At 41.9% G+C, this 27,018-nt stretch overlaps 3 protein-coding genes across 3 annotated transcripts in view; 2 read left to right on the plus strand and 1 right to left on the minus strand.

The window, feature by feature from the left end:
- LOC132825862 (ras-specific guanine nucleotide-releasing factor RalGPS1-like) overlaps positions 1 to 18,775 on the plus strand; it is a 781,992-nt gene extending 763,217 nt beyond the window's left edge. The window contains exon 21 of the mRNA XM_060841441.1: positions 18,727 to 18,775. Coding sequence (XP_060697424.1) covers positions 18,727 to 18,744 — 18 coding nt within the window. The 3' untranslated portion in view covers positions 18,745 to 18,775. The remainder of the gene's footprint in view (positions 1 to 18,726) is intronic.
- fbxw2 (F-box and WD repeat domain containing 2) lies at positions 251 to 23,705 on the minus strand. Its single transcript, XM_060841443.1, has 7 exons — positions 23,451 to 23,705; positions 10,331 to 10,840; positions 8,433 to 8,627; positions 6,942 to 7,075; positions 5,203 to 5,289; positions 3,640 to 3,809; positions 251 to 2,169 (listed from the first exon to the last, which is right to left on the minus strand). Exons 2-7 carry the CDS (start codon positions 10,818 to 10,820, stop codon positions 1,881 to 1,883), a joined length of 1,365 nt encoding a protein of 454 aa, XP_060697426.1. The 5' UTR covers positions 10,821 to 10,840; positions 23,451 to 23,705; the 3' UTR covers positions 251 to 1,880.
- Positions 23,706 to 23,961: 256 nt separating this feature from the next.
- slc2a8 (solute carrier family 2 member 8) overlaps positions 23,962 to 27,018 on the plus strand; it is a 29,960-nt gene continuing 26,903 nt past the window's right edge. The window contains exon 1 of the mRNA XM_060841442.1: positions 23,962 to 25,032. Coding sequence (XP_060697425.1) covers positions 24,962 to 25,032 — 71 coding nt within the window. The 5' untranslated portion in view covers positions 23,962 to 24,961. The remainder of the gene's footprint in view (positions 25,033 to 27,018) is intronic.

The following is a 27,018-nucleotide window of genomic DNA, read 5'->3' on the forward strand; positions in this document are numbered from 1 at the left end:
GGCAGCAAGAGGTTAATCTGTTGAAATGAGGTTAAAAGTTTCTTTTCGAAACAATCTACAAGCAAATAATATTCAAACCGAAGATGAAAGGAAAACTAATATTGTAGTTGCCACATGAAACCAGGAACTTTACACAGTTGTCATACTTTTAAAATCGTGGATGTCAAATCTATTCCAGAAGTTGCATTCAAAAGTGGCACAGAATCCATAACATGTGACATTCCAAATAGAGACGACAACACATGAAATAAAATTTGTAATGCTTTGGTAGCAGATGTTTTTAAAGATACAAGGAGTTGTGGTACATAGCATAACCAAAGGGGAGCTAGTCATTGGACCTGCTCTGTTATTTTGGTTTTACATGCACAAGGAGGGGAAAATATCCATCGTTCAGAAAAAGTTTGAACAAAGCACCTGTTACAATTTTATATTCTACATTTCAGTCATATTTTTCGTATTGCTGACATTTTAAATAAAAATCTTCACTATTTTACATATAATGAATGCAACAGATGAAGTCTTATTCCTTTCTTCCAATTCTCAGCCAAAGCTATGTGTATTCCTCAAGAAGAAATCCACAGATTCAAAACAAGTTACATAGACCTGTGCAATCCTCCAACAAATATTACCACAGGGGGGTCATTTAAGCATCACCATGGAACAGCTGTAATTACAGATTTGACACCAGAGATAAGCACAGTAAAAGACTTTTAAAAATGCTTGTTCCTGCATTTAAAAACTATATAATACATACATCAGTGATTGCTCTGCCCACAGTCCATAGCATTTAAAAATCATACTCACAGCTTGCTCTTGGGCAGGAGCACAGTAGCTCCATCTGAGCAGAGATAAAGCCAAAGCAGATAGATACAGATAAGCTATAATCTCACTGAATGGCAGAACAGCCTAATCCTGTCCCTATTTAAGCAGTCTGGACAGCAAATCCCTTGACTGAAAGCTGCACAACAGTTTCCGATCTCAACATTGACAAACAGCTTTATAAATGACCATGTCTTATGGGAGGCAGTGAGGTGGTGGTCACCCCACTCTCTTTCCCACTTTAACCTACCACCCCAAGTCTTAATAGAGAATGAAACAGCTTAAGTAGTGTTGAGCAAACCCAAGTGCAAAGGTGAATATCTTCTTCATTACAGTATTTTGTGATAAGAGTTCCGTGTTTAGACTTAAAATGATCAAAGCAACCAAGTAAATTTCCAACATTTTTTTTCCAGAAAGAATATATTGAAGATAATTAACAACTGTGACAACATGGGCAAATTTCAATAAAAAGATCATTGTAAATACTGACTATACCAAAATATAAAATGTGGACAAATTTGAAGTACCTACCTATGGTCTATAAACATGTTCTTTGAGAGCAACCACTACTAAAAGCATTAAGGCAAAGTCCTGAATGGAAATATTTATATATATAGAATATGTATGTATATATAAAAAGTAAGGTGTTCCTTATTGTCAGGTGCAGAAAAAATGAAAACATTCAGGGAATGTTCAGAATACTGCAAACAATAAATTTGTTACATTGAAATGTGCTTGTCAAGCATAATTTTCAACCATCAGCTTATAATAAATTCCTAAACAGTGCCTCAAAATTAAACTGAAATGACTGTGTTCTCTCTTCCCCGTTCCTGTATTGGTTACATCAATTTGCAAGCAAATGGATTTAAGCTGTAAAAATAATTTCCAACATGCTGGTGTCATTTGACATTTAAAAAAAAATAAAGGCAATTAACTGTACTGTACACACGAGAATGCCAGCTCTTCCGCAGGACTTTGGTTCATGCAGCGTTTTGCATTCTCTGAAATATCCTCTGCAACTGCAGTACAAGCACTCTGCCCTACAGTTTTCATCCTTTACTTCATCCATTCTCCTTCCATAGGACCAAATGAATACTATGATCTGGCATGCTGGTGGCAAAAACTAGGCCTGTGTCATTCTTGCCATTGAGTCCGTTGAGCCACGCAGTTTCTCCCGCCAGGAAGCTAGAACCTCTCTTCGATTTCCGGTACGCGGGTAGAGGCCAGCGACCGACCAGTTTCTCTGTCCTCAAGTCCATTATGTACAGGTAATGGCTGTCAAACAGCAGAGCAAAGACCTCTCCCTGGCTCAGCAAAGAAAGATTCGAGGAATCCGGAGTTCTAATAACTCTGTCAAGAAATAATTACAAACAGGTAAAAGCTGATGTTAACACAATAGGGAAAAAAAAATCATTTAACACTCGAGTCTCTTCAAAAGGTCTAAAAGAAAACAGACAAATTGACAATTCAGTAGATTCTAATGTTGAATGGCAATTATTAATATGCACTTACCTGTTTGGTAGTGATAAATCCCAAAGCATATCCCAGCAGCATGGTCAAACAATATTAATACCTACTTATGTGGCTTGGTGTCAAGGCACATGCTTCAAGCCCTTAAATTGTTGAACTGGATATTAGGTCCAGAAGGCTGCTGAGTTACCAGGCGGAAAAGGAGTTGCTGTATTTCCAGCAGCAAACCTGAGACAGAGATCTCGGGGCAGGAAAAATGTTCTGTAAAGCATCACCCAGTCTGCGCATTGTTTCCCAGTATAGAAGGAACCACATTGTGAGCAGCGAATACAGTAGACTGGACTGACAGATGTGCAGGACATCATGGTGTAGCCAAGGGGACTCAGCAGCCTTATGGATTTTAAAGTCCAACAATGGAGGCACCTTCTCCATTGTCCTTAGGCAACCCCCACATACCAGGCCTAGTCACCATACGGTCTGCTACACCCGCAACCCATTGTCAGCTACGAAGAGCCAACCATTTATTTACCCAGACTGATCTTTACCCACTCTTTTGTCTACCCAACTGCTTATCTCTATCTTCTCCCATTGTTACTCCCTCAAACCCCATCACCACCCATTTTCTGCATAAATATCATCCTTTTCCTAGCTACCATCAATTCTGAAGGGTCACTGGACACAAAACTGCTTCCTCTCCGCAGACGTTCCCAAACCTGCTGAGTTTTTCCAGGAATTTCTGTTTGCCTGATTTCCAGTATCCATGATTCTTCCAGTTTTTTGTACCAAGAATTATTCAGGCCCACAGTGCGGTATATTTGCACATACTGGAAAATACATACTTAAACACAAACAGTCCTTTTTTTTAAAGGGGCATACACAGGACCTGTTTAAACTCAACAAAATAGATTAACACCCATTCACTGGTTCATTTTTCAGGTCAATGCCTTGACCACAGTCAACCTGTTTCGTTACGTTTACGCAAACTTGACAGCTCACTGTCAATCATCATCCTTTTGGTGCATTCCCCACGGTGACGCCTCTAACAATTAGAATCTAACATATTTGCCAATCAATCTTCTCACACAGTAATAAAAAGGCTTTTTTTCTTTTATTCTGGTATTCCTTGCCAAATTCCCTGAGCAATGCATGAGAAGCCGAAACAAAATATGTACTTTTTTTTCAACAATACTGCTCTATACGACACTGGGTTACAATGCAGATTTATTGAATTTAGTTATGCAGTTTTACATCATAGTTATTAAACAATATAACCAATACATGCCCATGATAGTCAAGTTTTCATTAAAAATGTCCTTGATAACCTTGACAAATGGAACAACTGGACAATACCTGATAATATCATAACTGGCAAAGTCCCACTGGTACAATCCTAGATCCGATGCGCAGACAATGTGTTTGCCATCAAATTGCAGTCTTGGTTGGAGGCATATGCTTCGATCATTTGACACAGCAAGTGTCTTCAAACACTTGCAGTTGACCTCTCTCCCAATTGGCCAAACCTTTAAATGCAACAGATAATTAAATTTTGTAAAATATTTTAGAACTATTAGTAGATATCAAAAATGTCTGTGTGCGCATAAGAATGCCATAATGAGATACATGGTTAAATCATTCTTAAACTACAAGCTAGCCTTCCTAAACGGTTTCTCCCAATTCATGTATTTGATTCAATGCCTTTCTATTAAACAGTCCTAACTCCATTAAATTTTGCTTTGTGGATCACAATCCGTTTAAAAGTTATTTGAACATTAGCAGAGCTGCATGGAACTGGTATCAGAAACCTCTGTGCCAGAATGGGTGGGTGCTGGGGGTGGGGTTGAAGCAGGAGAAATGATAGGGGGAGAAAGAGACAATGACAGAAAGGAAGAAAGAAAGTCGACAATAGAGAGAAGAGATTCAAGGAAAGAGAGAAGGGTTAAGTTAGTCATATCTCGGTAAGGACTGTGACACCTCCCTGGTTAAGTCACATGTTAACTCCCTCGTCAATAAACATAAAAATGCTTTAGGTTGAGCATGGAACAGGACTTTATGCACAAGGTGGTCAGTATATAAGAAAAAACATTGAAATAGATTACTAAAAAGAGGCATGGCATTCTCCATTTTACTCCTCCAACATGGGTTTGAAACTAAAATAAACCCATTGTGCTTACAAATTTGGAGTTTGCTGGTTTTGGAGACAAACTTTCACCAAAAACATTAGTAAATTATTTGCATTTGGATTATTTTGTACACTTCCATCACAGCTACATAAGCTTTAAATTCCAAATAAAAAAATAGTTTATCTTTTAGCTGCTTTTGTATACTGGTCAATGGTTTTCTTTGGAGAGAGAATGTCAAATTCTGATATTGAGGCACAGTGCTGTTGCAAAGAGCTTCACAAACGGCTGTAGCCAAAAACCACAAAACTTGCTCACAAACTGCAGATAAAGTTAAGCATTGGAATAAAATAGAATAAATTCCTGTCAACCCATTCCACTATTCAAGCCTGTCTGTTATCTGAAGTAAGACTGATGCAACAAATTATAGCATTGTTTGATGGAAAATTAAAGACCTAAATCTTTTATTTATGTAAATCTGGTTGACCAGCAACAAACTGATCACCACATGCCAACTGTTTTGTAGCAATCTTGAAATTAATATAATTGGAGTAGATCATTAGTTTATATGTATCAGTATAAAGCACAGCAGGATCAGGAGTTTTAATAATTGTAAAGAAAAAATCAAACAGGTAAATTTATATTCTATGAATAACAAAACAAAACCCTGCACACACTGCCCCATTGCTGTGCCATTTGGAGATGTCCAGCAATCTCAAGCACTGCTGACAAAAAGCAAGTATCCTAATAGTAAAATGCTACAAAAGTGCATTTTTCCCTTAAAAAATGGAATTACCTTGATTTCATATTTATCAGCACTTAGTAAAATATAATCCCCTGGATTGTGCATCACGGATTCTACCTGGCTGACCTGTAAAACCACCTACATCGAGAAAGAAAAGATGCTTAAGTAGAGATTGTGACAGACATTAGAAAAATCAAATAATATTAAAAAGAGTCATAAGACTATGACAGCTCGGATTCATCGCCCTATCGCTATGGCAAAATTATCCTGTTTTGGAGATGCTTAACCAAGACTGTAACATCACAGAATTGTCCACACACGCCACCAGTTCAACCAGTCTATTGCTGAAATTCACCGACATGGCATTAAGTTGCAAATGAAAAATTAGAGCAGCTTCCTGAAATTCATTAACATGACCAAGTTTTAAAAGGTGCACTTAAACTTAAGTCATACTTAGGAAACAGGTGTATTCTAACTACTACTGAGTAACAGCCATTTTACATGTGGTTTACAATGCACCAATTCCAATTGTCCACCTATCCTTGTTAGAAAGTTACTGTATTAGATTTTGTTTTGAATTCAGCTGGGCCAAATGTACATGACGAGGCCAGATTCCAATGACAATATTAAGCTTAACATCTTATATTAAAAAGGTAATAACTGACAGTTTTGTTGTGGCAGAAGTTTAATCCCACTCACTGAAACCATTAGGTTTTGCTAAGGGTCTTCAAATTTCACAATTACCTAGTGCTACATAACAGCAAAACTGTTGCAGCCAAATTCCTCTGACCACTGTTTAGCTCCAAAGAGAGGCTAGATAGACTTGGGTTGTTTCCTTTGAGCAGAGACAGCAGAGGGGAGATTGAAGTACAAAGGCGATAAAGGGGCCTAGACAGAATGGATAGGAAGCAGCTGTTCTTAGGGCAGGAGGTTGAGGGGGATTTGAGGAAAACCTTTTTTTTCCCCACCCCCTCCCCAAAACAGGAGAGATGGGGTTTCTGGAATGGACTGCCTGACAGGGTAATAGCGGTGGGAAACCTCAACCTTTAAAAAGTACATGAATATGCAGTAATGAAATGTCATAACATTTCAGATTATGAGTCAAGTGCTGGAAAGTGGGATTAGTGTAGTGAATTGGCACGGATTTAATGGGCCTCTTCATAGTTGAATGACTATAACTGCTCTGAGGTCTCAGGTTTAACAGAGTTTCTAACAGTTTGAGTACAGAAATCTTAGCGGCTGGTAGTAAGACAGCACAAGGCACAGTTTTCATTGGACAGGTCTATTTTCATGAAGTGATTAATTTTGATCTAGATACCACAAGCTACAATTTATGACAACAATTAGGTTCATAATTAAGAGAAAACGAGAACATGGAAGAATAACTGGTCTGGGTTTAAAGAGCTTCCATACTAACCCCATCTCAAATTTGGCAGCTCCATATCAGTGCCTGGTCTGCAAGCAGACGAACTCACTTAAAGACACACTCAGATGAAAAAATGGAAACTTTACACTAGTAAAGCCCTCTTTCTGTGGCATTCCTGTGGCACCATAAAGGAAGCTTTACAAGACATCTGAATTAGATTAAACTCATGCAAGTTCCTTACATTGAATGCCTGTGGTAGAAAATGACCCATTCCCAGCCCCAATTCAGAATGTAAAAATTCATCAAAATCCACAGCAAGTGGTAAATCACAGAGTTAGGTCCATCCTCAAAGTAACAACTTAAATTTTATTTAACAGAACAGGCAAAGCACCATTGGAACAAAAATGTGGCACAATAATGGTACCTTAGTCACCCATTCAGTATGCTCAGTAAGCGTATTCAGGCAGATTCCCGTCGATAATGACCAGACTTTCACAGTGAAATCTGCAGACCCACTGACCAGGATATCTAGCTCGTCACTATAATCAACACTGAAAACTGAAGAGAAAGTTGTTTTGATATTAGAAACAAAGTCATATTAATATCACGAGTCAAATGGAAAACTTTGCGTAGAAAATGTTGGCTATTCTTTGCATTATATTTCTGTCAGTGCTTAAGGAGACATTTCGCTGAAGATAGTTGAGTTGACAAGGGTCTAGGGAAGGGGAGAAAATGGCTGGGCCAGATAATGAAAAAAAGACAATTTTCTGAATCACTATGCATGTCAGAAAATAATCTAACGTATACACCATGGCTTCCCTAAGTTGCAAGCTTAAAGTTAACAATGACTGACACATATGACAATGATCTCACTCCCCCCACTCCATCATCTCTGACTGGCACCTCAAACAATGAGGGCTAGTAACGGTTTCCAAGGTTCGAAATGGGGTCACAGTGGGGAAAAAAGAAGTTTGGGAAGCACTGATGTGTACCACTCACTGACTTCCTTTTGTACTGGGACTGGTTTTAATTTCAGTGTTACTCTCAACAACTGGCAACCAGAATTGTTCTGTCGCAATGAGGGATGCAAGCAACTTTCAAGCCACTATGGCAGCCTCGTACCAGTATAGAGACTGTGACATTTGCACAAGGATGTGAAGGAAGCTAAGCAGCTGAAGAAAGGCTTCACTAGACAAGAAAAAAACAAACCCAGTAAGTTGAATTTGAAAGCATGATGCACCAATGTTCGAGTAGACTAGGCGATGTATGAAATTGCATACATCAGTTTAGTATTTCCAGTGGCACTATGGAGCTTAAATTCCATGATGGGGAAAAAAAACACAAGATGAACAAAGCAAAGGCTCTTCGGTGAATAAATACAACACCCACAAGCTCACCAACTTAAAGAGCAAGAAATGTATTCCCTGTACAAGTGATAGAAAGAAGTGTGCTGAAGATTCAGAATATGAAATTACAGATGATAGCTGGGAGTGAAAAAAAACACTTCCCACAAGAAGTGAGTAATGACAAAGTATTGCACCCAATATTTTGGAGCTATGTGATGAAAAAAATAAATCACCATATACCACATTACAGTTTCACTGTAATGTACGTATCTGCTAGAGAGCCCTTAGGACTTCAGGCGAAGAGTTGGGCCACAGCCAAATGTAACAGCCATTACTAACTTAACCACAATTTTACTGTAACGGACAAAGTCAGCAGTTACACTGCACAGGTTATAGTCCAACAAGTTTATTTGAAGTCACAAGCTTTTAGAGCACCACTCTTTCGTCAGGTGACCTGGTATCATGAGACTTCTGACATTGTCCACCCCAATCCAACATCATTACTGTAAAGGACACACAGCAGAACCATTGATAAAACTATCTACAAAAGATACGCTGCAGTTCACTACCTGCTCCTGTATGACCTCGGAAGTGCTGGGTTTTAGCTCCTGAGCTCCAGTCCCAACAGGCTACCGTGTTATCAAATGATCCAGTAACTAGCTTCTGCTCATCAAATTTTACTGTAGCGCACGTGTGAGTCTGGATCCCATATATACACTGACCAGTGCAAACATCCCAGAGTTTGGCAGATAGATCATCAGAACCTGTAGTTTAAAAAAAATTCACTAATCATCATTTCAGCAAATGTGATGAACAATTTCACAATAAGATGACTTATCATTTTTATGGTACAAACTGATAATTCTCCTACTTCCAATTTCTGCAAAACAAAACCTGATCATTCTTAAGTGACTGGTTTCTCTGACCTGGGCCAATTTAAACCCCAGCTATAACTGCAGTAAACATTAGATTTAGCTCAACTGAATTTGAGCAGTTTTGAGAGAGCTTCTACCCCTCTCCACTGTGTAAGTTTATGGAGAAGCAGTTAAGCATCGAAACAGGGCCTCATGCCTGAAGCACCCATAGGTGGTACTTTCAAATCGACATTACAAATGCTGCATTGTTTCAATTTACTCAGCTTTAGTAAGTTAGTTTTATATTAACACTACAACAAAAACAATGTAGAATAAGCAGTCAAAAAATGTATGATTTGGACAAAAGCACCACTGCATATATTATACATGTGGATATTAGTACAAACTTTAAACTGCAGTAATTTCACTACAAAATTCATTTCATCAGAATGCCAAAAGTTACTCACTAAAGTGGACCTTTAGCAACTGCACTCTAACATAATTTGGGTCTCTTATTACCCATGTATTATCTCGGGTTCCTCGGAGATCTAACTGCTCAGCAAGTCCTGGGCTCAATTTGTCAAGGCAAAATAAAAATGCAGCAAAAAGAACAAAAGGTAGGCATAATTTATCCAAAATAATTCAAATTACAAAATTATTTTGTGGGACAATAAAAGCTGGTGACATCAACTTTAATACTTTGGTCAGTACTCTAGATTTGGTTTCTGTACAGGATACATGCGTTTGCTTGGAGCACCACTGTAAAGAAGGGAACATTATATCTTCTCAATTCACTATTGAGCCAAGAGACAATTAATCAAATAAATATGCAAGATGAAACATATTACATGTTAGCATCAATGACAAGTGGAATACACATCTGACTGAAATGTGCTCTGAACGAGGTCTGCTGTCAAATGAAGTAATAACAGGCAGGTATAAACAGCTTCAGCTTATTTTTAGTAACAGTCAAGCATTGATAGGTAGTGTATACTGGCGAGGTCATTAATCCTGCAGAATTCTAAACATAGAGACCTTAACTCTCCAACTGCAGTACGATAACATGTAATTCGATACCAATCTTTGTCTAGAGAGGATTACAGCAATTACCCAGAAAGATTGATGACAACCACAACCAGTTACGACTGACACCAGTAGACTGATGACACAAAGATTTTGGGTTCTCATTAAAAGCTACATGACTCCCTAGGTCAGCCATGAATCGAACACGGCACCAAGCCAGAAGTAAACCTCATCTGACTGGACGAAAGTAAGGGGAGTAAAGAATATTAAATAAAAACATTGGTCGCCTTCTTCCCAAAAACCTAAAGCCAAAGGGGCAGCAGAATGTAGAGAGAAGATTTCGGCATCAATAGGTCTGCCCACCATGTGGGGAAAAGAACTTAGGAGAAACAAGCAAAAGAAAAAAAATTATCTTGTAACCCTCCCCCCCCCCCTCAATAAATTCTGGCCTGCCATTCACTCCTTATGTTATTGCTGCTATCTCAGCAAAAGGTCCAATGGTTAGCAAAGATAAACATTTCACAAATCATATCTTGCATGCTTCTTTATTTCTAAACATTCTTGGAATGGTGATCTTTTGTTATACTGACCTGTGCACAACAATCCATCTTTATAATAAAGAGCATATACTCTAGCACTGTGGCCAATTAAAGAGGAGGTCTCAAAGGCTTCTTTGTCCTGTAACTGCTTTATTCTTTTGACTGCCTTCAGATAAATCTTCTTCCAGTGCAGAGTATCCTGAATTGTATCATCGATCTGCCAGCCTAAGCTTCGACAGGCTTCCTGCCACACTTCAGTACAGGCACTTATCACCTTGTTCCACTGCTTGCAGACTAGGCAACAAATCAGTAGGGTTGGTGGGTCAAGCCACTTCAACAGGTGAAAACTAAGCTCCAATGGAAGCAATTTGAGGAAGTCTCGTTTCAGAAGTGTCTCCAGATTGTTGGAGAGGTGTCTCAATTGGACAGCCCCACTCAAGCTGATCAGGTGGTCTAGTGTCTCATTTTTCTGGTTCTCTGTCAGAGTGATAAAGGAGCTGGAGAGGGTATCAAGCCATGCATTAAAGTCCTTTTTCTCCATATGACCATGTGACAATATACCTGTGAAATACAAGACAGCATATTACACCTGTCGTTAACTATACATAGAACAATTTAAAATATCAGCCAAAACATTTTGTGGGAAAGGGTTGAAAGGAAACAATCACACTCCATGCTGCCTTATGAACTGTAGTGAATACATTTGCACAGGCAGAGCTTAATCGGAGAATAAAAAAGCAAATCTTACGGATCTGCAATTCTTGCTTCTTTTGAGAAAAACTTACTGTAGATAAAACTGACTTCTATACAGCAAGTATTTCAATGTCTGTCTTATAGAGTCACAGAGATGCACAGCACAGAAACCAACTCTTTGGTCCAACTCATCCAGATATCCAAAATTAACCTAGTCCCATTTGTCAGCACTTGGCCCATATCCCTCTAAACACTGCTGCCTCACAGCACCAGGGACCAGGGTTCGATTCCCCCCTCGGGCAACTCTGTGTGGAGTCTGTACATTCTCCCCGTGTCTACATAGGTTCCCTCCGGGTGCTCTGGTTTCCTCCCACTATCCAAAGCTGTGCAGGTTAGGTGAATTCGCCATGCTAAATTGCCCATTGTGTTGAGTGAAGGGGTAAACGTAGGGGAATGGGTGGGTTGCTCTTCAGAGGGTCGGTGTGGTCTTGTTGGGCCGAAGGGCCAGTTTCCACACTATAGAGAATCTAATCTAAACCCTTCCTATTCACATACCCACCCAGATGCCTTTTTGTGGAAGATGCTTTGCTGACTTGTTTGCAATCCCACAACCCAGAAAGCAGAAGCCTTGTTTAATTTGACAGTCTGTCTATGTCGCTTCAATTTCTTGAAAAAAAATGAAAGCAATTGTTTTAATTATACACAACACCGAGTTCAGTGTAATTATACAAGTTTATACAAATTTATACAAAAACTTCGTTTTAAAAACGCTCAATCCCTGATGACACTGAACCATTTAAAAAAGTACCTTTGCATTTAGACCATCAGTGGGCCAGAGGTCAGATGTTATTAAGCTCTTTGCAAAAGTGCTTAATCAGCTATAAAGTGCTTTGAATGAATATGTCTTCATTCAAAAATAAAGCTCCAGGATTTCACAGTCTTTTGCACCATTTAGATTACTTAATTAAGAAGGTTTGAATCTCTGGAATTACTATTTTCTATTCCACTGTAATGCAGCAAGTAGTTTCAAAACTATGACGATAACCAGCAAATTCAAACAAAGAAGGGTGGACATGAGTTTATCTGCTGAGAATAGGCAAATAGTAGCAAGATGCTGGTCACTCCTACAAGTTTTTCTAACTGGCTTTTAGCAGTTTGAAGGGAAGCATTTTTGTGAGCAAAGGGGAGTAATGCTGTGGAGTTGCAGAAAAATGCCAGAGGTTAACAAGAGCAGGATTCCAAATATTTCTGACACAGCAGTGCACATGATCATACAGTATGTTTGTCAGAGGTCACAGCAGACTTCTTTCTAGTGCACAGTAATAACCCGTGTGGGAATGCATGCACAATTAATTACCCTTCATGGCCTGACTGCAATGTAGAGGTCAGACTTTTGCTTACATTACATTCCTTCTGTCTTATCACCTCCACACAATCAAAGACCCTTCCCACTTTTATGGCTGAATCAAATCAAGAGGACAAGCAAGGCCTTCATGCACATTCACCCTCATAACACCTCCCTCTGACCATTCCCAAAACCTTTCTTTATGTACACAGTTGGGCTCTGGATTGAAAACCTATTTTCACTTCTGGCTTTCACAAAAGGAAAAGACTGCATACAGTTGCAGTAGGGTGCCATAGCTCGATGATAGCGGCCACATGGACATACTGAGAAGTCCCAATACTCTTTGGAAGTATTGCTGTGTGCGTCAGATGCCATTCTGCTTGACCCCTTCATTCTGCTCAACACAAGCTAGTGTGGCATCGTGCTGGCATTGAACCGAGAAATGCCTATCAAGGAAATTACCTTCTCTTGTCCTTTACTCATGGTCTGTCTGGAGACTGACACCACTGCTCTCAGCGGATCAAACACTAACATAGCTGGCCAGCTAACCAAACAACCAGCTCACATCCTGGCAGAGCTGAAAACAATACAGATCCAAGCGTTAGGGTGTCGTCATTTCAAATCAGATCTCCAGATTCCAGCCATTTACTGAAGAAACTGCCCTCGAAGCTGGAAAAAACAGGTCAGGCAGCATGACAGTACTCTCTATCATGGATATTTTGCATTCAAACCATGAAGCCTGTCAATACCTTGAAGCCCATTACACGAAGCATCCCTATAAACGGTATCAGCCAGAGATATGCAAGCTCTGACTTTCACCCTATTTTCTCTGCCTTGGGGAGGTTTAGAAATCACTTGGACAGCAGTTTGGCTCAGATCATTGAGCTCACCTACTTCTGTGTAAATCAGTTGCAGCATCAGCTTAAGTAATTAGAATGAAAAACAATTCCATATCATGATAACATTTGCATACCTTAGCAAACCTTACACCAAAAGGCTAACTAGGCACACTAGTTCCACACGTGGAAAGCTGTTAAATTTTGCAAGTGAATCGCACCTAGAGTTCAAACATCAACATCATACAAGCCCCCAAGCCATAGTAACCTAGCTCCACTCATGAGCTGAAGCAATAAACAGGAATTGCTGAGGCATTAGGCACTCATGAGGGTAACAAATAATACACAAGCCAGTAAAATCACAAAATACTAAAGTAGCATGGTGAGGATGTTTCTGTAGTAGCAGATCTTCAAAATGAATAATAATTTTAGAAATAGGGTAGATGGTGCAAAAGGACTGGCACTATTCATGCAGGGCAGCAGATTCCTCAGCTGAAGGTCTCTCTCATGAGCTGTGTTCAAGCATGCAATGGCTCAGTGTCCTCAGGGTCTTCAGTGCCACCTGCATGGTCTTCCTTTTCCGGTTCAATGGGGTTACATGTCAACATAAGGTATGCAGCAAACAAGAAAAAGGTGCATTTCTACTGGACAGATTAACAGAAGTCACTGGACCCATGCCCACACTGAAATCATTGTTTGAGAAACTCATGATTGAAGACAGCATTGGGTTGACCCAAAGATCTGATAAACTTGTTGATGACATTGGATTCCTTGGAGATATCATAAACCACACAGGCAGGGGATAACTCTCAGCACAGAGAAGCTTGTCCTTTAATGTGCTGCACAGAGAAAAAAACAAATGGAGAAATGGTGAAACAGAAAAACATCAAGGCACACGGTGGCACAGTGGTTAGCACTGCTGCCTCACAGCGCCAGGGACCTGGGTTCGATTCCCGCGTCAGGCGACTGACTGTGTGGAGTTTGCACATTCTCCCCGTGTCTGCGTGGGTTTCCTCCGGGTGCTCCGGTTTCCTCCCACAGTCCAAAGATGTGCGGGTCAGGTGAATTGGCCATGCTAAATTGCCCATAGTGTAAGGTAAGGGGTATATGTAAGGGTATGGGTGGGTTGCACTTCGGCGGGTCGGTGTGGACTTGTTGGGCCAAAGGGCCTGTTTCCACATTGTAAGTAATCTAAAAAAAAAGTTCCCAGGAAAAGTAGACTTGGCTGTGTAGGATATGCTGTCAGTCAACACTCCAGCTGAATAGTCATTAAGTGCCACCCATTGTGATTCAAGAACATAATTGACAGCATGGGAAGACCCACACAAGATGATGCGGAGGTGACTAAATACCTTGGATTCAGACATATCCTGAATTCAATTCAGAGCTCAATATATGTTTATCTGCAATCACCTGAGTATTGCTTTGAATACTAGTTCAAATGACAGCCTCAGAATGCAAAAGACGCATGATGTCTGGGTTGGAACAAACAAGGAAATCAATCAGAAAAAGGGCTAAGGAAATCATGCTGGCATGACATCTGGCAACTCCATTTTCCATTTGCTCACTAGACCCCCATCCCCCACTCCAAGAACTTCCAGGTGGCCAGGAAATTTCTTCGCTAAGATCTGTCAGCAATGCTAACTGGTGGGAGGAAATTAAATTCCTTTTACAACCCACTACCATCCTGGGTTCTTGCAGAAATAATACAACCAAAATCACCCAACTGTGTTTATCGAGCAGTTTATTTCAAACGAACTGTTTCCTGCACCCAGAAGACTGCAGATGACAGAATATCTTAATCTACCAACATTTTACTGATTTAACATTTATACAGCTTCTAGCTTTACCAGCTCTAAGTTTACTTCAGCTGACCACACTAACCTCCAAATGAGCAGGTCATGAGTTCAAATTGCATTCCAGAGCTTGAACATATGATACTAGCACTATACCACTGAAGTAAGGTCACACTGTCATGCACAATGTCTTTCCGATGAGATGTTAAGTCAAGACCATTTCAAGAAATCTTCCAGTGCTTTGGTCAACAACCATCAGTATGTCGGTTACTTGGCTGATATGCTACTTCTAGAACTTAACTGTGCATTAATTCAGTGGCATACTTACATAGAAAATAAATTTCAAAAATAATTCAAAATGCTTTGGGGATGAAAGGAAGCTGTAAAGAACAAACAATTTTACTGAAGCAACCAGTACCTTCTTGTTCATTATTTTATCATGGTCACCTGTCATTGAAAATATAGTATTAAAATACAACTTTACAAAATTGAACATAGAAAAGAAATTAAACCTTTCGATTTTACTCTAGTGAACAGTAACGCCACCTGTTCTCAGCTGGTTGGTACCCTTAAAGACAGGCAAATGTTGCTTCATGCTCAATGATACGTGAACAACAGATCACCAAAATTTAGTTACGATCAATCCACTGGCCATGGACTCAATGCAAAGCTCTCACCGTGAAGCAGAATATCTGTAGACACTGCATTCACTCAGGCAGAATGAGAGTGGGCAACCCAAGCCAAGATTGAAACTGCAAGTATGTCCTTTGCAACAGCAAAGTCAAGCAGAAACTGCAGCTGTGTATGATGTAAAGAAACAAAATACTTAAGATGCTAGAAATGTGAAAATAACAGGAAATGCTGAAAATACTCAGCTGATCAGGCAGCATTTAAGAAACACAGGAGGCGATTGATGATGTTGGCCTTATAATCCGGCACGAAGAGGTGATAGACTGTCTCCCGAGGCCCTGCCCAGTATTTTCTATTTCTGATCTGACGTGTTGCCTTGTGTCACAATTACTATGAAGTAGAGCAATGTTTTAGTTCATGCAAAATTTTGTCTCAACTACAGTGTTTACATCTCATTGGCTTCTGTTTGAATTACATGCATTGCAATTCTTTATACTAGGTCCACTTGAAATGTAGGTTTCTCACAATGCACTCAGATGTTTTCCTTCCAGATTGGGACAGTGTCTGGATCATTTTGATTTATACTGCATCCAATGTGTGCTTGTTATGGTAAAGGTTGTAGCCTTTAATTCATTTCATCACGAAGGTGCTCCTAACTATTAGATCATAGCAACTTGTGTATGCGCCTTCCTATATTGAACTATTGGCAAAAACAAAGACAAAGACAACACAATTTGGAGGTGCCAGTGTTGGACTGGGAGGTGAACAAAGTTAAAAATTACATAGCACCAGGTTATAGTGCAACAGGTTTAACTGGAAGCACTAGCTTTCAGAGCGTTGCTCCTTCATCAGGTGGTTGTGGAGGACACAACTGTAAAACACAATTTATAGCAAAAGTTTACAATGTGATGTAACTAAAATCATACCTTGATTGTTTGTTAAGTCTCTCATCTGTTAGAATGACCATGTTAATTTCACTTCTTTCATATGGAAATCACAACACCTTTTTTTTTAAGAAGTTACATTCTCAGCTTTGCTTCAACACACTATTTGGGCTAAACACCAACCTGTTGGACTTTAACCTGGTGTTTAGATTAGATTCCCTACAGTGCGGAAACAGGCCATTTGGCCCAACAAGTGCACACCGACCCTCCGAAGAGCAACCCACCCAGACCCATTCCCCTACTCCCTACTAATGCACCTATCACTATGGGCAATTTAGCATGGGCAACTCACGTGACCTGCACATCTTTGGACTGTGGGAGAAAACCAGAGCACCCGGAGGAAACCCACACAGACACAGGGAGAATGTGCAACCTCCACACAGACACAGTCACCCAAGGCTGGATTCAAACCAGCAGGCCTAACCACTGAGCCACCATGTTGAATATATTAGGTGTCTATGTCAGCAGTGCAGGAACAGAGCATCGTTATAGGACAAAGATTAAAATGTCTCCCTCATTCCAGAGGGAAAGGAATGTGTCCTCACTAGGTATATTGCTACTGGGAACCTAGTCTCAAGGTCACTGCTTTATGCAAAGTTTAAACAAGGTTGGATCAACTTCCTACTACAGGGTAAACAGAACAGGCGTCATTTTAATTGAGTCACAACTAAAGCAACCAAAGGCCCACAGCATTATTCAAAACTCCAGTCCATGGACTGGCCTGGTAGCCATGCAATATGCTTTATACAACAATTTAGACCTCACTGATCCAAATTATGAGAAAGTAGAAGGTGATCCATTTATCTTTACAAATAATTATCCTTTGGCTGCAAAACTAAGAACTCAGGCACTTTCAAAATGAAGGACACATACGCTGCTGGAAGATGGCTAAGTCCTGCTAAATAAAAGGAAGCAGTCAAGAACCTAGAGAACATTAGGAAAGATGCCACTTCTGACTTTGAGGGGTTTAATCCAAAAACAAATTAGTAACAGATAAGGATTTACAATATATTGAGCTGAGTGAACAATATTATTTCAACCCAAATTTAAAGTTTGATTTCAAGGTTAATTGATTGGAAACTCTTAAACCAATTCCTTTTAGAAAGTCGCATGAAGAACATTTCCTCCCAGAAATGTCATCGACAGAATTTTCATTCTTGAAGTGAAAATAGATTACAAACACTCCTTCGCAGCAGCATATGCTGTGCACTCAAAGCTGAAAACAGCTAAATAGCATAACAACTGAAAACATTCAGACTAATACGTCAATGTAACAAAACTCAACCATAGGAGGTAGGGAGAGATTAAGTCTGCAGTTCAACAAGTTACACAAAGATTATTTTTCAACATCAGACTACCAGCTGCCGGGATAGTCTCCCACATTTCATCAATCCAGGGGCACAGTTTCTAATCACAAATTAAGTGGTTGAGAAATTCTAGTATTTTTATCATGTATTACATGGACACAGGATGTCGCATTCACTCCATAGCCAAGGAACCTCCTTCAAAGTGGAATCACTTTGATAACTTAGGAAATATGGAAACGGATTTGCACACAACGAGATTCCAAAACACTAACCAGGTAACGGTTTTGAAATGCTGATTAAGACATAAACATTGGCCAACACACCAGGATAACTGCCTGCTCCTCACTGAAAGAGTTTTTTGGGATACCTGAGGGGAAAGGAAGGGTCTCTGTTTTAGCCCTTGCCTGATAGGCAGCACTGGGCGAAAGCGAGGACTACAGATGCTGGAGATCAGAGTCGAGAGTGTGGGGCTGGAAAGGCACAGCGGGTCAGGCACCATCCGAGGAGCAAGAAAATCGATATCTCGGGCAAAAGCCCTTCATCAGCCCCTCATTCCTGATGAAGGGCTTATGCCCAAAACATCAATTCTTTTGCTCCTCAGATGCTGCCTGACTTGCTGTGCTTTTCCAGCCCCACATTCTCTGATAGACAACACTGTCAATATAAAGCAGTCCTCCTCCAGGAGCTTTGATTTTCATGAGCAAGGCCTTGCGATGGACACAAACCTGGACCCATGACTATCAACTTGAGTCATGGCTGGCACGATAAGATTAATAAACAGGCAGCAAAGAACTTGAATACTGAGGAGAAGAGAGGCATGTTGTCAAACGTTATATTGTACTCATCAGGACAAAAACAAAGTTAATCTCAAACAATTACAACTATTTATTATCCAGGAGAAAAAAAAGTGCTAAGTGGTTGACAAGTCAATTCTGGTTCATCAAAGCATTGCCATGGAGAAAGAAATGAGGAATCAAGCTCGTAACAAATTCAAAGTAATGGGTGAGGCTTCAATAAGTTACTTTTGTATACAGAGAATTTTGTCTAGCAAGCATATCTGAGTCAAATTATTAGCTTAACTTATCATCTTAACTATAGCTCTGACTGCACTCTGTTGTTCAGCAAGTATAGCCTAATGTCAGAATTGCATCTAGTAGCAGATGTGCTGCTTTAAGTTTGTAAGTGCTTTGGAGTGTACAACCTGTACTCTGTCTATAATAAACAACTGAAGAAACATGCTATTTAATTTGATTGTGCAAACATCAGGGCATATGGTTCATACAAATGATATCATACCAACGCTGAAATTCATACACTGCTGCTAAAATGTTAAAAATCAAAACACCAGGTTATAGTCCAACAGGTTTATTTAGAGGCACGAGCTTTCAAAGTGCTGTTCCTTCATTAGATGGTTGTTAGGCAAGACCATGAGAGACAGAATTTATAGCAAAAGATCACAGTGTCACACAGCTGAAACAATAAACCTAGATTAAGTCTTTGATCTAGAATGGGTTTTCTCATTTCTTTAATATGTAAATCACAGATATACCCTTCAATATATCTGGTGCACAGGCTCGAACAAGACTTCTTTTCTGCACAGGACCTCCAACCAACACTACATGCCAGATTATATGAAGTTTTCTTCCTCTGGACCTATGGCGAGGAGTCACTGAAACAACTACACAGTGACATCAATGAGTTTCATCCTACCAGACTAACAATGGACTACAGTTTAGTATCTGTCTCATTCTTGGACACATGCATCTCCATCAAGAATCAGCACCTCACAACCACAAACAGATGGATAACCTCACGATGCTACACTTCTCTAGCTTCCACCGTAAACATATTAAAACAGCCATGCCCTACAGGCAAGCCCCATGCATACATAGGATCGGTTCAGATGAGGAGGAACTTGACGGACACCTGAAGGTGCTGAAGGAAGCCCTCATAAGAGCAGGATATAATGCTCAACTCATTGACCGCCCAGTTCTGAAGTGCCACAGCGTAATGACTTCCTCTGGAGACAGATTCTGGTTGAAACTGACAGGGTACCCTTCATTGTGCAGTACTTCCTGGGAGCCAAAAAACTCTGCCATTTTCTTCGCAGCCTGCAACACATTATCGATGAGTATGAGCATCTTGCCAAGACCTTCCCTACACACCACCTCTTCCTGCCTTTAACCACCAAACCTTAAACAGATCATTGCTCACAGCAAACCAGCCAGCCTTCAGGACAACATCGACCGCAACCCCATACAATTCTGTCACGGCAATCCTGCAAGATGTGTCAGAGTTGAAAATGTGTTGCTGGTTAAAGCACAGCAGGTCAGGCAGCATCCAAGGAACAGGAAATTTGACGTTTCGGGCTGGAGCCCTTCATCAGGAATGAGTGTCAATACAGATTGACACATGGGGACAGCACTCACGATGTACACGGCAGGTATTCAAGTGACTAGGCCAACATCGTCTATCTCATACGCTGCAGGCAACGATACCCTGAGGCATTGTACATTGGCAAGACCGAGCAGACACTACGATAATGGATGAATGGATACTGTACAACAATCATCAGGTAGGGGTGTGCCCTCCCAGTCAGGGAGCAGGACCTTTGAGTGACCATCCTCCAAAACGCACTTCAGGATAAACAACAAACGCAAAGTGGCCAAGTAGAAGCTGATAGCCAAGTTCGGTAGTCTTGAAAATGGCCTCAATCTGGACGTTGGGTTCACGTCACACTACAGGTGACCCCACTGCACTATACACACACACACTCTTACATACTCACCTAGACCCTCTCTTACACACACACACCCACCGACCCCACACTCGCACCCATGCATGCACCCTCTCACAGGCTTATACTCCATCTCTCTCTATATCTCTCACACACACACTTTACCAAGCTTACACACACAAGCACACTCTTTCACATGAACTCATATCCACACACACACACTGTCTCTTCCGTATGCGCACACAAGTTTATGGGATGAATTTGTACCTGCAGATATTTCCTATTTTGCTCAAAAATGCATAACCACAGTCAATCCAAGTAATATTCTCTAAATCCCACTTTAGAGAAATAGAATCAGTCTGACTCAAGATTGGGATAGAGAAAGACTTTAACCTCTAATGTATTGTTCGAGTGAGATGGCACCTTTCGTCAGAAAACCTGAAGTTATCTTGAGAATGAGACTTAAATGAAGTTCTGGGATTTACATATTAAAGAACTGAACCAAGCAAACCCATTCTAAAATATGAAAGACCTAATCTATGTTTATCATTTCAGCTGCACAACACTGATTTTTTTGCTATAAATTCTGTGGTTTATGGTCTTGCTTCATAACCACCTGATGAAGCAGCAACACTGCGAAAGCTCATGCCTCCAAATCAACCTGTAGGACCATAGCCTGGTGCTGTGTGATTTTTAACCTTGTCCACCCCAGTCCAACACTGGCTGCTCCAAATCATGGTTGAAATACGTGGCAGACTAATTTTTGGACTGATGTCAGCATTCTTTAAGCAATTACCTAGTTATTGCAATAGTAATTAAAAGTCACAGCATGCAATTTTCAGATTTGAAAGTAGCAGCAGTTGGCACTTTTCTGCATCTGCAAGGTGCACAGCAAGCAACTGTCTGATCTGAACAGCCAGTGCCCCACGTGCGTCAGGTCTACAAGTTGAGCATATGGTTGGTGGCCCTTTTCACAATTTTGCCAACCAATGTAAGAGTGCATAAAGTTACACAAATCCGAACCTACAGAGTTTTTAAAAATTCATTAATGGAATGAGGGCATCATGGGCTTGCATTTATTGCTCATCCCTAATTGCACAGAGGGCAGTTTAAGTGTTAAGTACGTTGCTGTGGGTGTGGAGTCACATTTCCAACTCCCAGCAGACGTCAGTAAACCAGATGGGTTTTCCAATAATTGACAATGGACTCGTGGCCATCATTAGACTCTTAATTGCAGATTTTTTTCATTTGAATTCAAATTCCACCATCTACCATGAAAGTACATTACTAGGTCTCTGGATTCATAGTCTCGCGATAATACCACTCAACCATCACCTCCCCATGAATTCATTAGCAAACTGGAGAACGCATCTGGATTTGAACCATTCCATCTCAAAATTAAATTTGAGCATAAGCGGAATGATTCCAATGAGTACCTTAGACTTCTGTAGCATAAATCGTTATGATCATTTGGAATTGTCTTGATCATCATGTAACAAAGTGCTTTTAAAGCACGTCTCCTTATTCATTGATAGGAGGAAGACAGCAATTACTAGAAAAGAGTGTTGTGACAACTTGAAATAAGCTTTCTTTAAAGTAATAAAGAATTTTTGAGGCAAAGAACTCATGTCCTTCAAAACAAGTGCAGAGAATTGAACCAGTTTTTCTATGTCAGGCACTCCAACACAAAATTGCACAACAACATACAAGATCAGGTTAAGGTGAAACCCAACTTGCTTCAATCATAATTTCAAGAAAATCGTCCTTCATAATCGTCACAGTACCAAATAACTCTCAGAACTTCCTTCAGCTAAAAAATAACCAGCTTTAAAGCCAACCATTTCAACCTTGCAACCCTCCTTCCACTGCTCCTTCTTCAGACAGATCATAGCCAGAAGTCTAAACCAAACAGATTATCCCAGCCTATCACCAAGACTAGTCATCTCTGCCATTACATGCACTGCTTAAACACGTAGAATGCTCTCACCTTGAAATTTAATTCAATTGCACCCGATGCATCTGGAATCCTGTGGGTTGTACTCTACCTAACACGCCCATCATGTCTAATCTCCAGTATCTCCTAAACACCAGCATTTCAACATCAACATACTTTACCCAAGTCTGGCCTCAACCTAACTCAGATCTGAATCTTATCTTCCTGCACATGTTTCTACTCTTCAGACTTTGCCGACTGTACATGTCAATTACCCCCCGATTTTGCTTTCCCTCCCACCCACCAAACGCACACTCTACGACCAAGCGCAAAATCTTCAGTCAGAATAGACAGGTCAAGCGAGTACCAAATGACTAGCAGCTTCACACCGTGTACCCAGGAAAGCAGCACACCCGCCGAAGCAGAACTGAGCAAGGAGGAGCAAGTCTGAATTGAAATGAAGGGCCGCACTCCGCGAGCAACCACAGCACAGCGTCAGGATAACACTGGCTGAGACACGGGGAGCAGCGCTGGGTCTGTACAAATAGGTGCATGACGGGGAGGGGGGGCGTTCGGCCCGCACTGGCTCCGTGTTGTACCAAAGCGAGGTGGAAGCCAGGCTGGAGAGGAGCCCCGGGAGGGCTGGAGAGGAGCCCCGGGGGGGGGGGGGGGGGGGGGAGGGCTGGAGAGGAGCCCCGGGGGGGGGGGGGGGGCAGGAGAGGAGCCCCGGGGGGGGGGGGGGGGCAGGAGAGGAGCCCCGGGAGGGGGGGGGGCTGGAGAGGAGCCCCGGGAGGGGGGGGGCTGGAGAGGAGCCCCGGGAGGGGGGGGGGGGGCAGGGGCAGGAGAGGAGCCCCGGGAGGGGCTGGAGGTGGCCCACACCCCACCCCCCCGAGGGGCCATCTTTAAAGCAGGGAGTGGACAGCGCCGGGTCCCCAGACACACAAACTCACCGTCTCCTGAATAATGTCACCATAGTTGCCGTCGCCACCGGTGCGGCGGGGGGACATTCACTCTTCACACGGGCCCCAGCGCTGCTCCCTCTCCCTCTCCTTGTGCTGCTACCTCCGAAGCTGCATCCCCCGGAATTCCAATGGAGGGGGGGGTGGGGGGTGGGGGTGATGGTGTGGGGGGGGAGGGGGAAGAGGACGAGGCCGCGAAGAAGCGAAAAGGGACAAGTCCAAGTTGGAGAGAGGAGGAGGAGGAGGGGGAAAGACGACCGGAAATGACGGCAGGAGGCGCGCGACGGCCGGGGTCGCGAGGATAATGCGTCACAGCCCTTGGCCCCGCCCAGCCTCTCGCACAGACCCGCCCCGTTTAAACATCACACAACAGCCAGGCGGCAGATTGACCTGGCAGCTGCAGCTGTCGGAGCGCTGCCCCTTCCCCAGCCGGTTGTCAAGTGCATCATCAGCTTCAATCCCGGCTATTGCACTGACAAACCTCGGGGCGGTTAAACGCCAAAAGAATTACACAGGAATCAATCAAAACCTGCAGCACCATTAACTTAACAGCTCTCTGGGTTGACACTTTGAATTGTGTGTCCCATGTCCCTGTTCACTGCTCATTGTCTCCTCCTGATGCCTAACTGACCGAGCCATGAGGTGGAGGTGCCTGGGCTGTACAAATTTTATTTTTAAAAATCACACAATACCAAATTAGATTCGATTCCCTACAGTATGGAACAGGCCCAATACGTGCGCACCAACTCCCCACCTAGACCCATCCTCTATATTTAAACCTGACTAATGCACCAAACCTTATGGCCAATTCACCTGGCCTGTGGGAGGAAACCCCACGCAGACACGGGGGAGAATGTGCAAACTCCACACAGACAGTCACCCAAGGGCTGGGATCGAACCCGGGTCCCTGGTGCTATGAGGCCACAATGCTAACCACTGTGCCTCCCCAAGAAGTCCCCACCAGGTTTATTTGGAAGTACAGGCTTTCGGAGTGCTGCTACCTGATCAAACCAAAGGGACGCCTGTTTCATCCTGAGGGGATTGATGTTGAACGAGAAGTGAAAATAACTGCCTGGATCAATGATGGCGGCGCCCCCGAGCTCCAACCCCAAGGGATCGGGGGAACTGCGCGTGCGCACGGACGCCAGGTGACGCGCATGCGCCGGGCCCTGTTTTTTGAGGGGGAAGGGAGCAAGTCGAGAGATGGCCCCGCCTTCCCCGCGAGGTGGAGGCAAACTCCGGGAGGTGCGGCCCCTCGAAACTAAAAGAAAGATGTGTGGGATAGGGGAAAGTTGGCAGATAACTGGTTAAAGGAGGAGGCGGCGGTGCGCTGTGTGTGTGTGTGTAAACGTGGGCGGAGGAACAAACGGAGCCACTTCGTCGGCAAATGGCGGAGTGGGGGAGGGGAGTGAGTCACGTGGGAGTCATACCCACTTGTTCCCACCACCCCCAGAGCGCATGCGCCGCCAGCTGTGTCTGGGTAGCAGTACCTGGAGGAGACCATGAGCAATGAGGAGCATACTCCGCTCCTTGAGCCTACTGCAGGGGGGTTCACCGAGCAGCAATATTTTCAGTAAGTGACCCCCTCATATCTGATTCTGTGTTTGCAATATTGTTGCACCCAATGCGTGTTGTACCTGCTGTTTTACAGTTTTCCTTGCAGGTCATGTTGGGTTATTTTCATTCGTGTCTCTGCGTTAGTTGTTATCGGGACGTTTTCATTTGATCTGACTTTTCCCAGATTTTGGCGAATCTGACATGAGTATCAACGTAACATTTTATACATATCAGTATGCTCCTCTGAAATATTTCTGCAGGCGTTCTTTCGTGATTAAACGGTGAATTGTGATTGTCGGGTGCTCTTCCTGTAGAAAAAAATCACAGCAAGGCGATGCGTTAAATTTATTTTGCAAGCATGTTCCTTTTGGTGAGAAAGGGTTAACTATATTTCATAATCTGATGTCTAGTTAATTAACTTTTAGTAGTTTACAGGTGCTATTTGCACACTTCTCCCAAACACTTCTGAGTGACGCATAATTGGTAGTATATCTGGTCTGCTGGTTAAAGCATTAGCAGTGAGACTCTGCGTGGCAAGTGTTTGACATGTGACTTTGGATTTTCAAAGCTGTCATTACTGGTTGAAAGATAAGTCATTGTTTCTGTTAGGCCTGCCCTATGACATCAAACAAAATTCGCATAATTGCATATACTTAGATCAGTACAAAAGTACTTGGAAGAGAGATTGAACTTGCATTTAGCATGCTCAGCATTCCTGTACTTCCAGTATTATGTTTTGAGTTGTGATGTAAGCTTATGCACCTGTCAAATTGCCTGGAACAAGATAAAAAGCAGAATTTTTATTTTCCTTATTTCCCCTGTTAGTTGAAAGACGGGGTATCAGGAGAAAGACCTGCTCCACTTGGAAATATTTCCCCATCGTCCCTTAAGCTACTTAAAGGCAAGTCAGGCCGTCTTCAACATCTGACGCATTCATTGTGAAGCATGCTACTGGAGAGGCTGGGGTTAATCTCAAATGCAAAATATTCAGGCTTAGAAGCAAGGATACCAGCATTGAACCAAGAGTTGCACTAAAGTTGTGTTTGGTTGTCAGTTTCTAACATTGGGTTACAGTTTGTTCAATTTGCTCCCTGCTTCGTTTGTGATCTTTATCCTTAAATCTTAGTCTTATCCCCTGAGCCTGGGATCTTAATGGGAATTTCTGAAATTAGAAATTGTAAAAGAAAATCTGATGCTAGTGTTACCTTGTCCACTTTCACATTTTGCAGCAAAGGGAATTACAACATGGTGATTTTCTTTTTCAAGAAAGCAAGTGCCACAAATTAAACAAGGCTCAATGTTACTTTTCAAAATTGAGAAGCTGAGGTTCCAGAACAGATTCCTGGAGAGGTAAAAACAATGACTGCAGATACTGGATACCAGATTCTGGATTAGTGGTGCTGGAAGAGCACAGCAGTTCAGGCAGCATCCAAAGTGCAGCGAAATCGACGTTTCGGGCAAAAGCCCTTCATCATGATTCCTGATGAAGGGCTTTTGCCCGAAACGTCGATTTCGCTGCAATTTGGATGCTGCCTGAATTGCTGTGCTCTTCCAGCACCACTAATCCAGATTCCTGGAGACACCACTTGTCACATCCTTGTCAGAACAATACCTATGTCGTCTCCTGCCTCCCAACCAATTAGGAATCATTTCTTAAAATTTTCTTCAATTCTATGCTTTCTACTTCTTTGCCAATTATCTCCTGTATAGCACCTTATCAAATATCTTCTGGAAATTTATGTGGACAGCATCCAAAGGCTTGCACCTGCCATGCTAGTGTCCTTCTCTCAAAATGCAATCAGATTAAATCAGGCCATGTCCTTCCTTTCATAAAGCCACCCTGACTGTTCCTCTGATGTCTGCCCAAGTGCTATCACTGATTCCACCACGTTTCCCACAGTTAATGTTAAACCAGCAAAACTGTGGTTATCTGATTTCTCCCTCCCTTTGCAAATCTGAAAATGTCTTATCAATCTAACGGTTGTCTTAAATCAAGCTGCGT

The sequence above is a fragment of the Hemiscyllium ocellatum genome, chromosome 21, assembly GCF_020745735.1.
Source record: "Hemiscyllium ocellatum isolate sHemOce1 chromosome 21, sHemOce1.pat.X.cur, whole genome shotgun sequence".
NCBI lineage: Eukaryota > Metazoa > Chordata > Chondrichthyes > Orectolobiformes > Hemiscylliidae > Hemiscyllium > Hemiscyllium ocellatum.

Excerpts from the sequence above, each read along its gene's own strand:
- fbxw2 (XM_060841443.1), bottom strand. The coding sequence starts at position 10,820 with ATGGAGAAAAAGGACTTTAATGCATGGCTTGATACCCTCTCCAGCTCC. Across the intron at positions 3,810-5,202 it reads CTGATAAATATGAAATCAAG|GTTTGGCCAATTGGGAGAGA; the intron begins GTAATTCCATTT and ends TTGCATTTAAAG. Across the intron at positions 2,170-3,639 it reads GCCAGTTATGATATTATCAG|AGTTATTAGAACTCCGGATT; the intron begins GTATTGTCCAGT and ends ATTTCTTGACAG.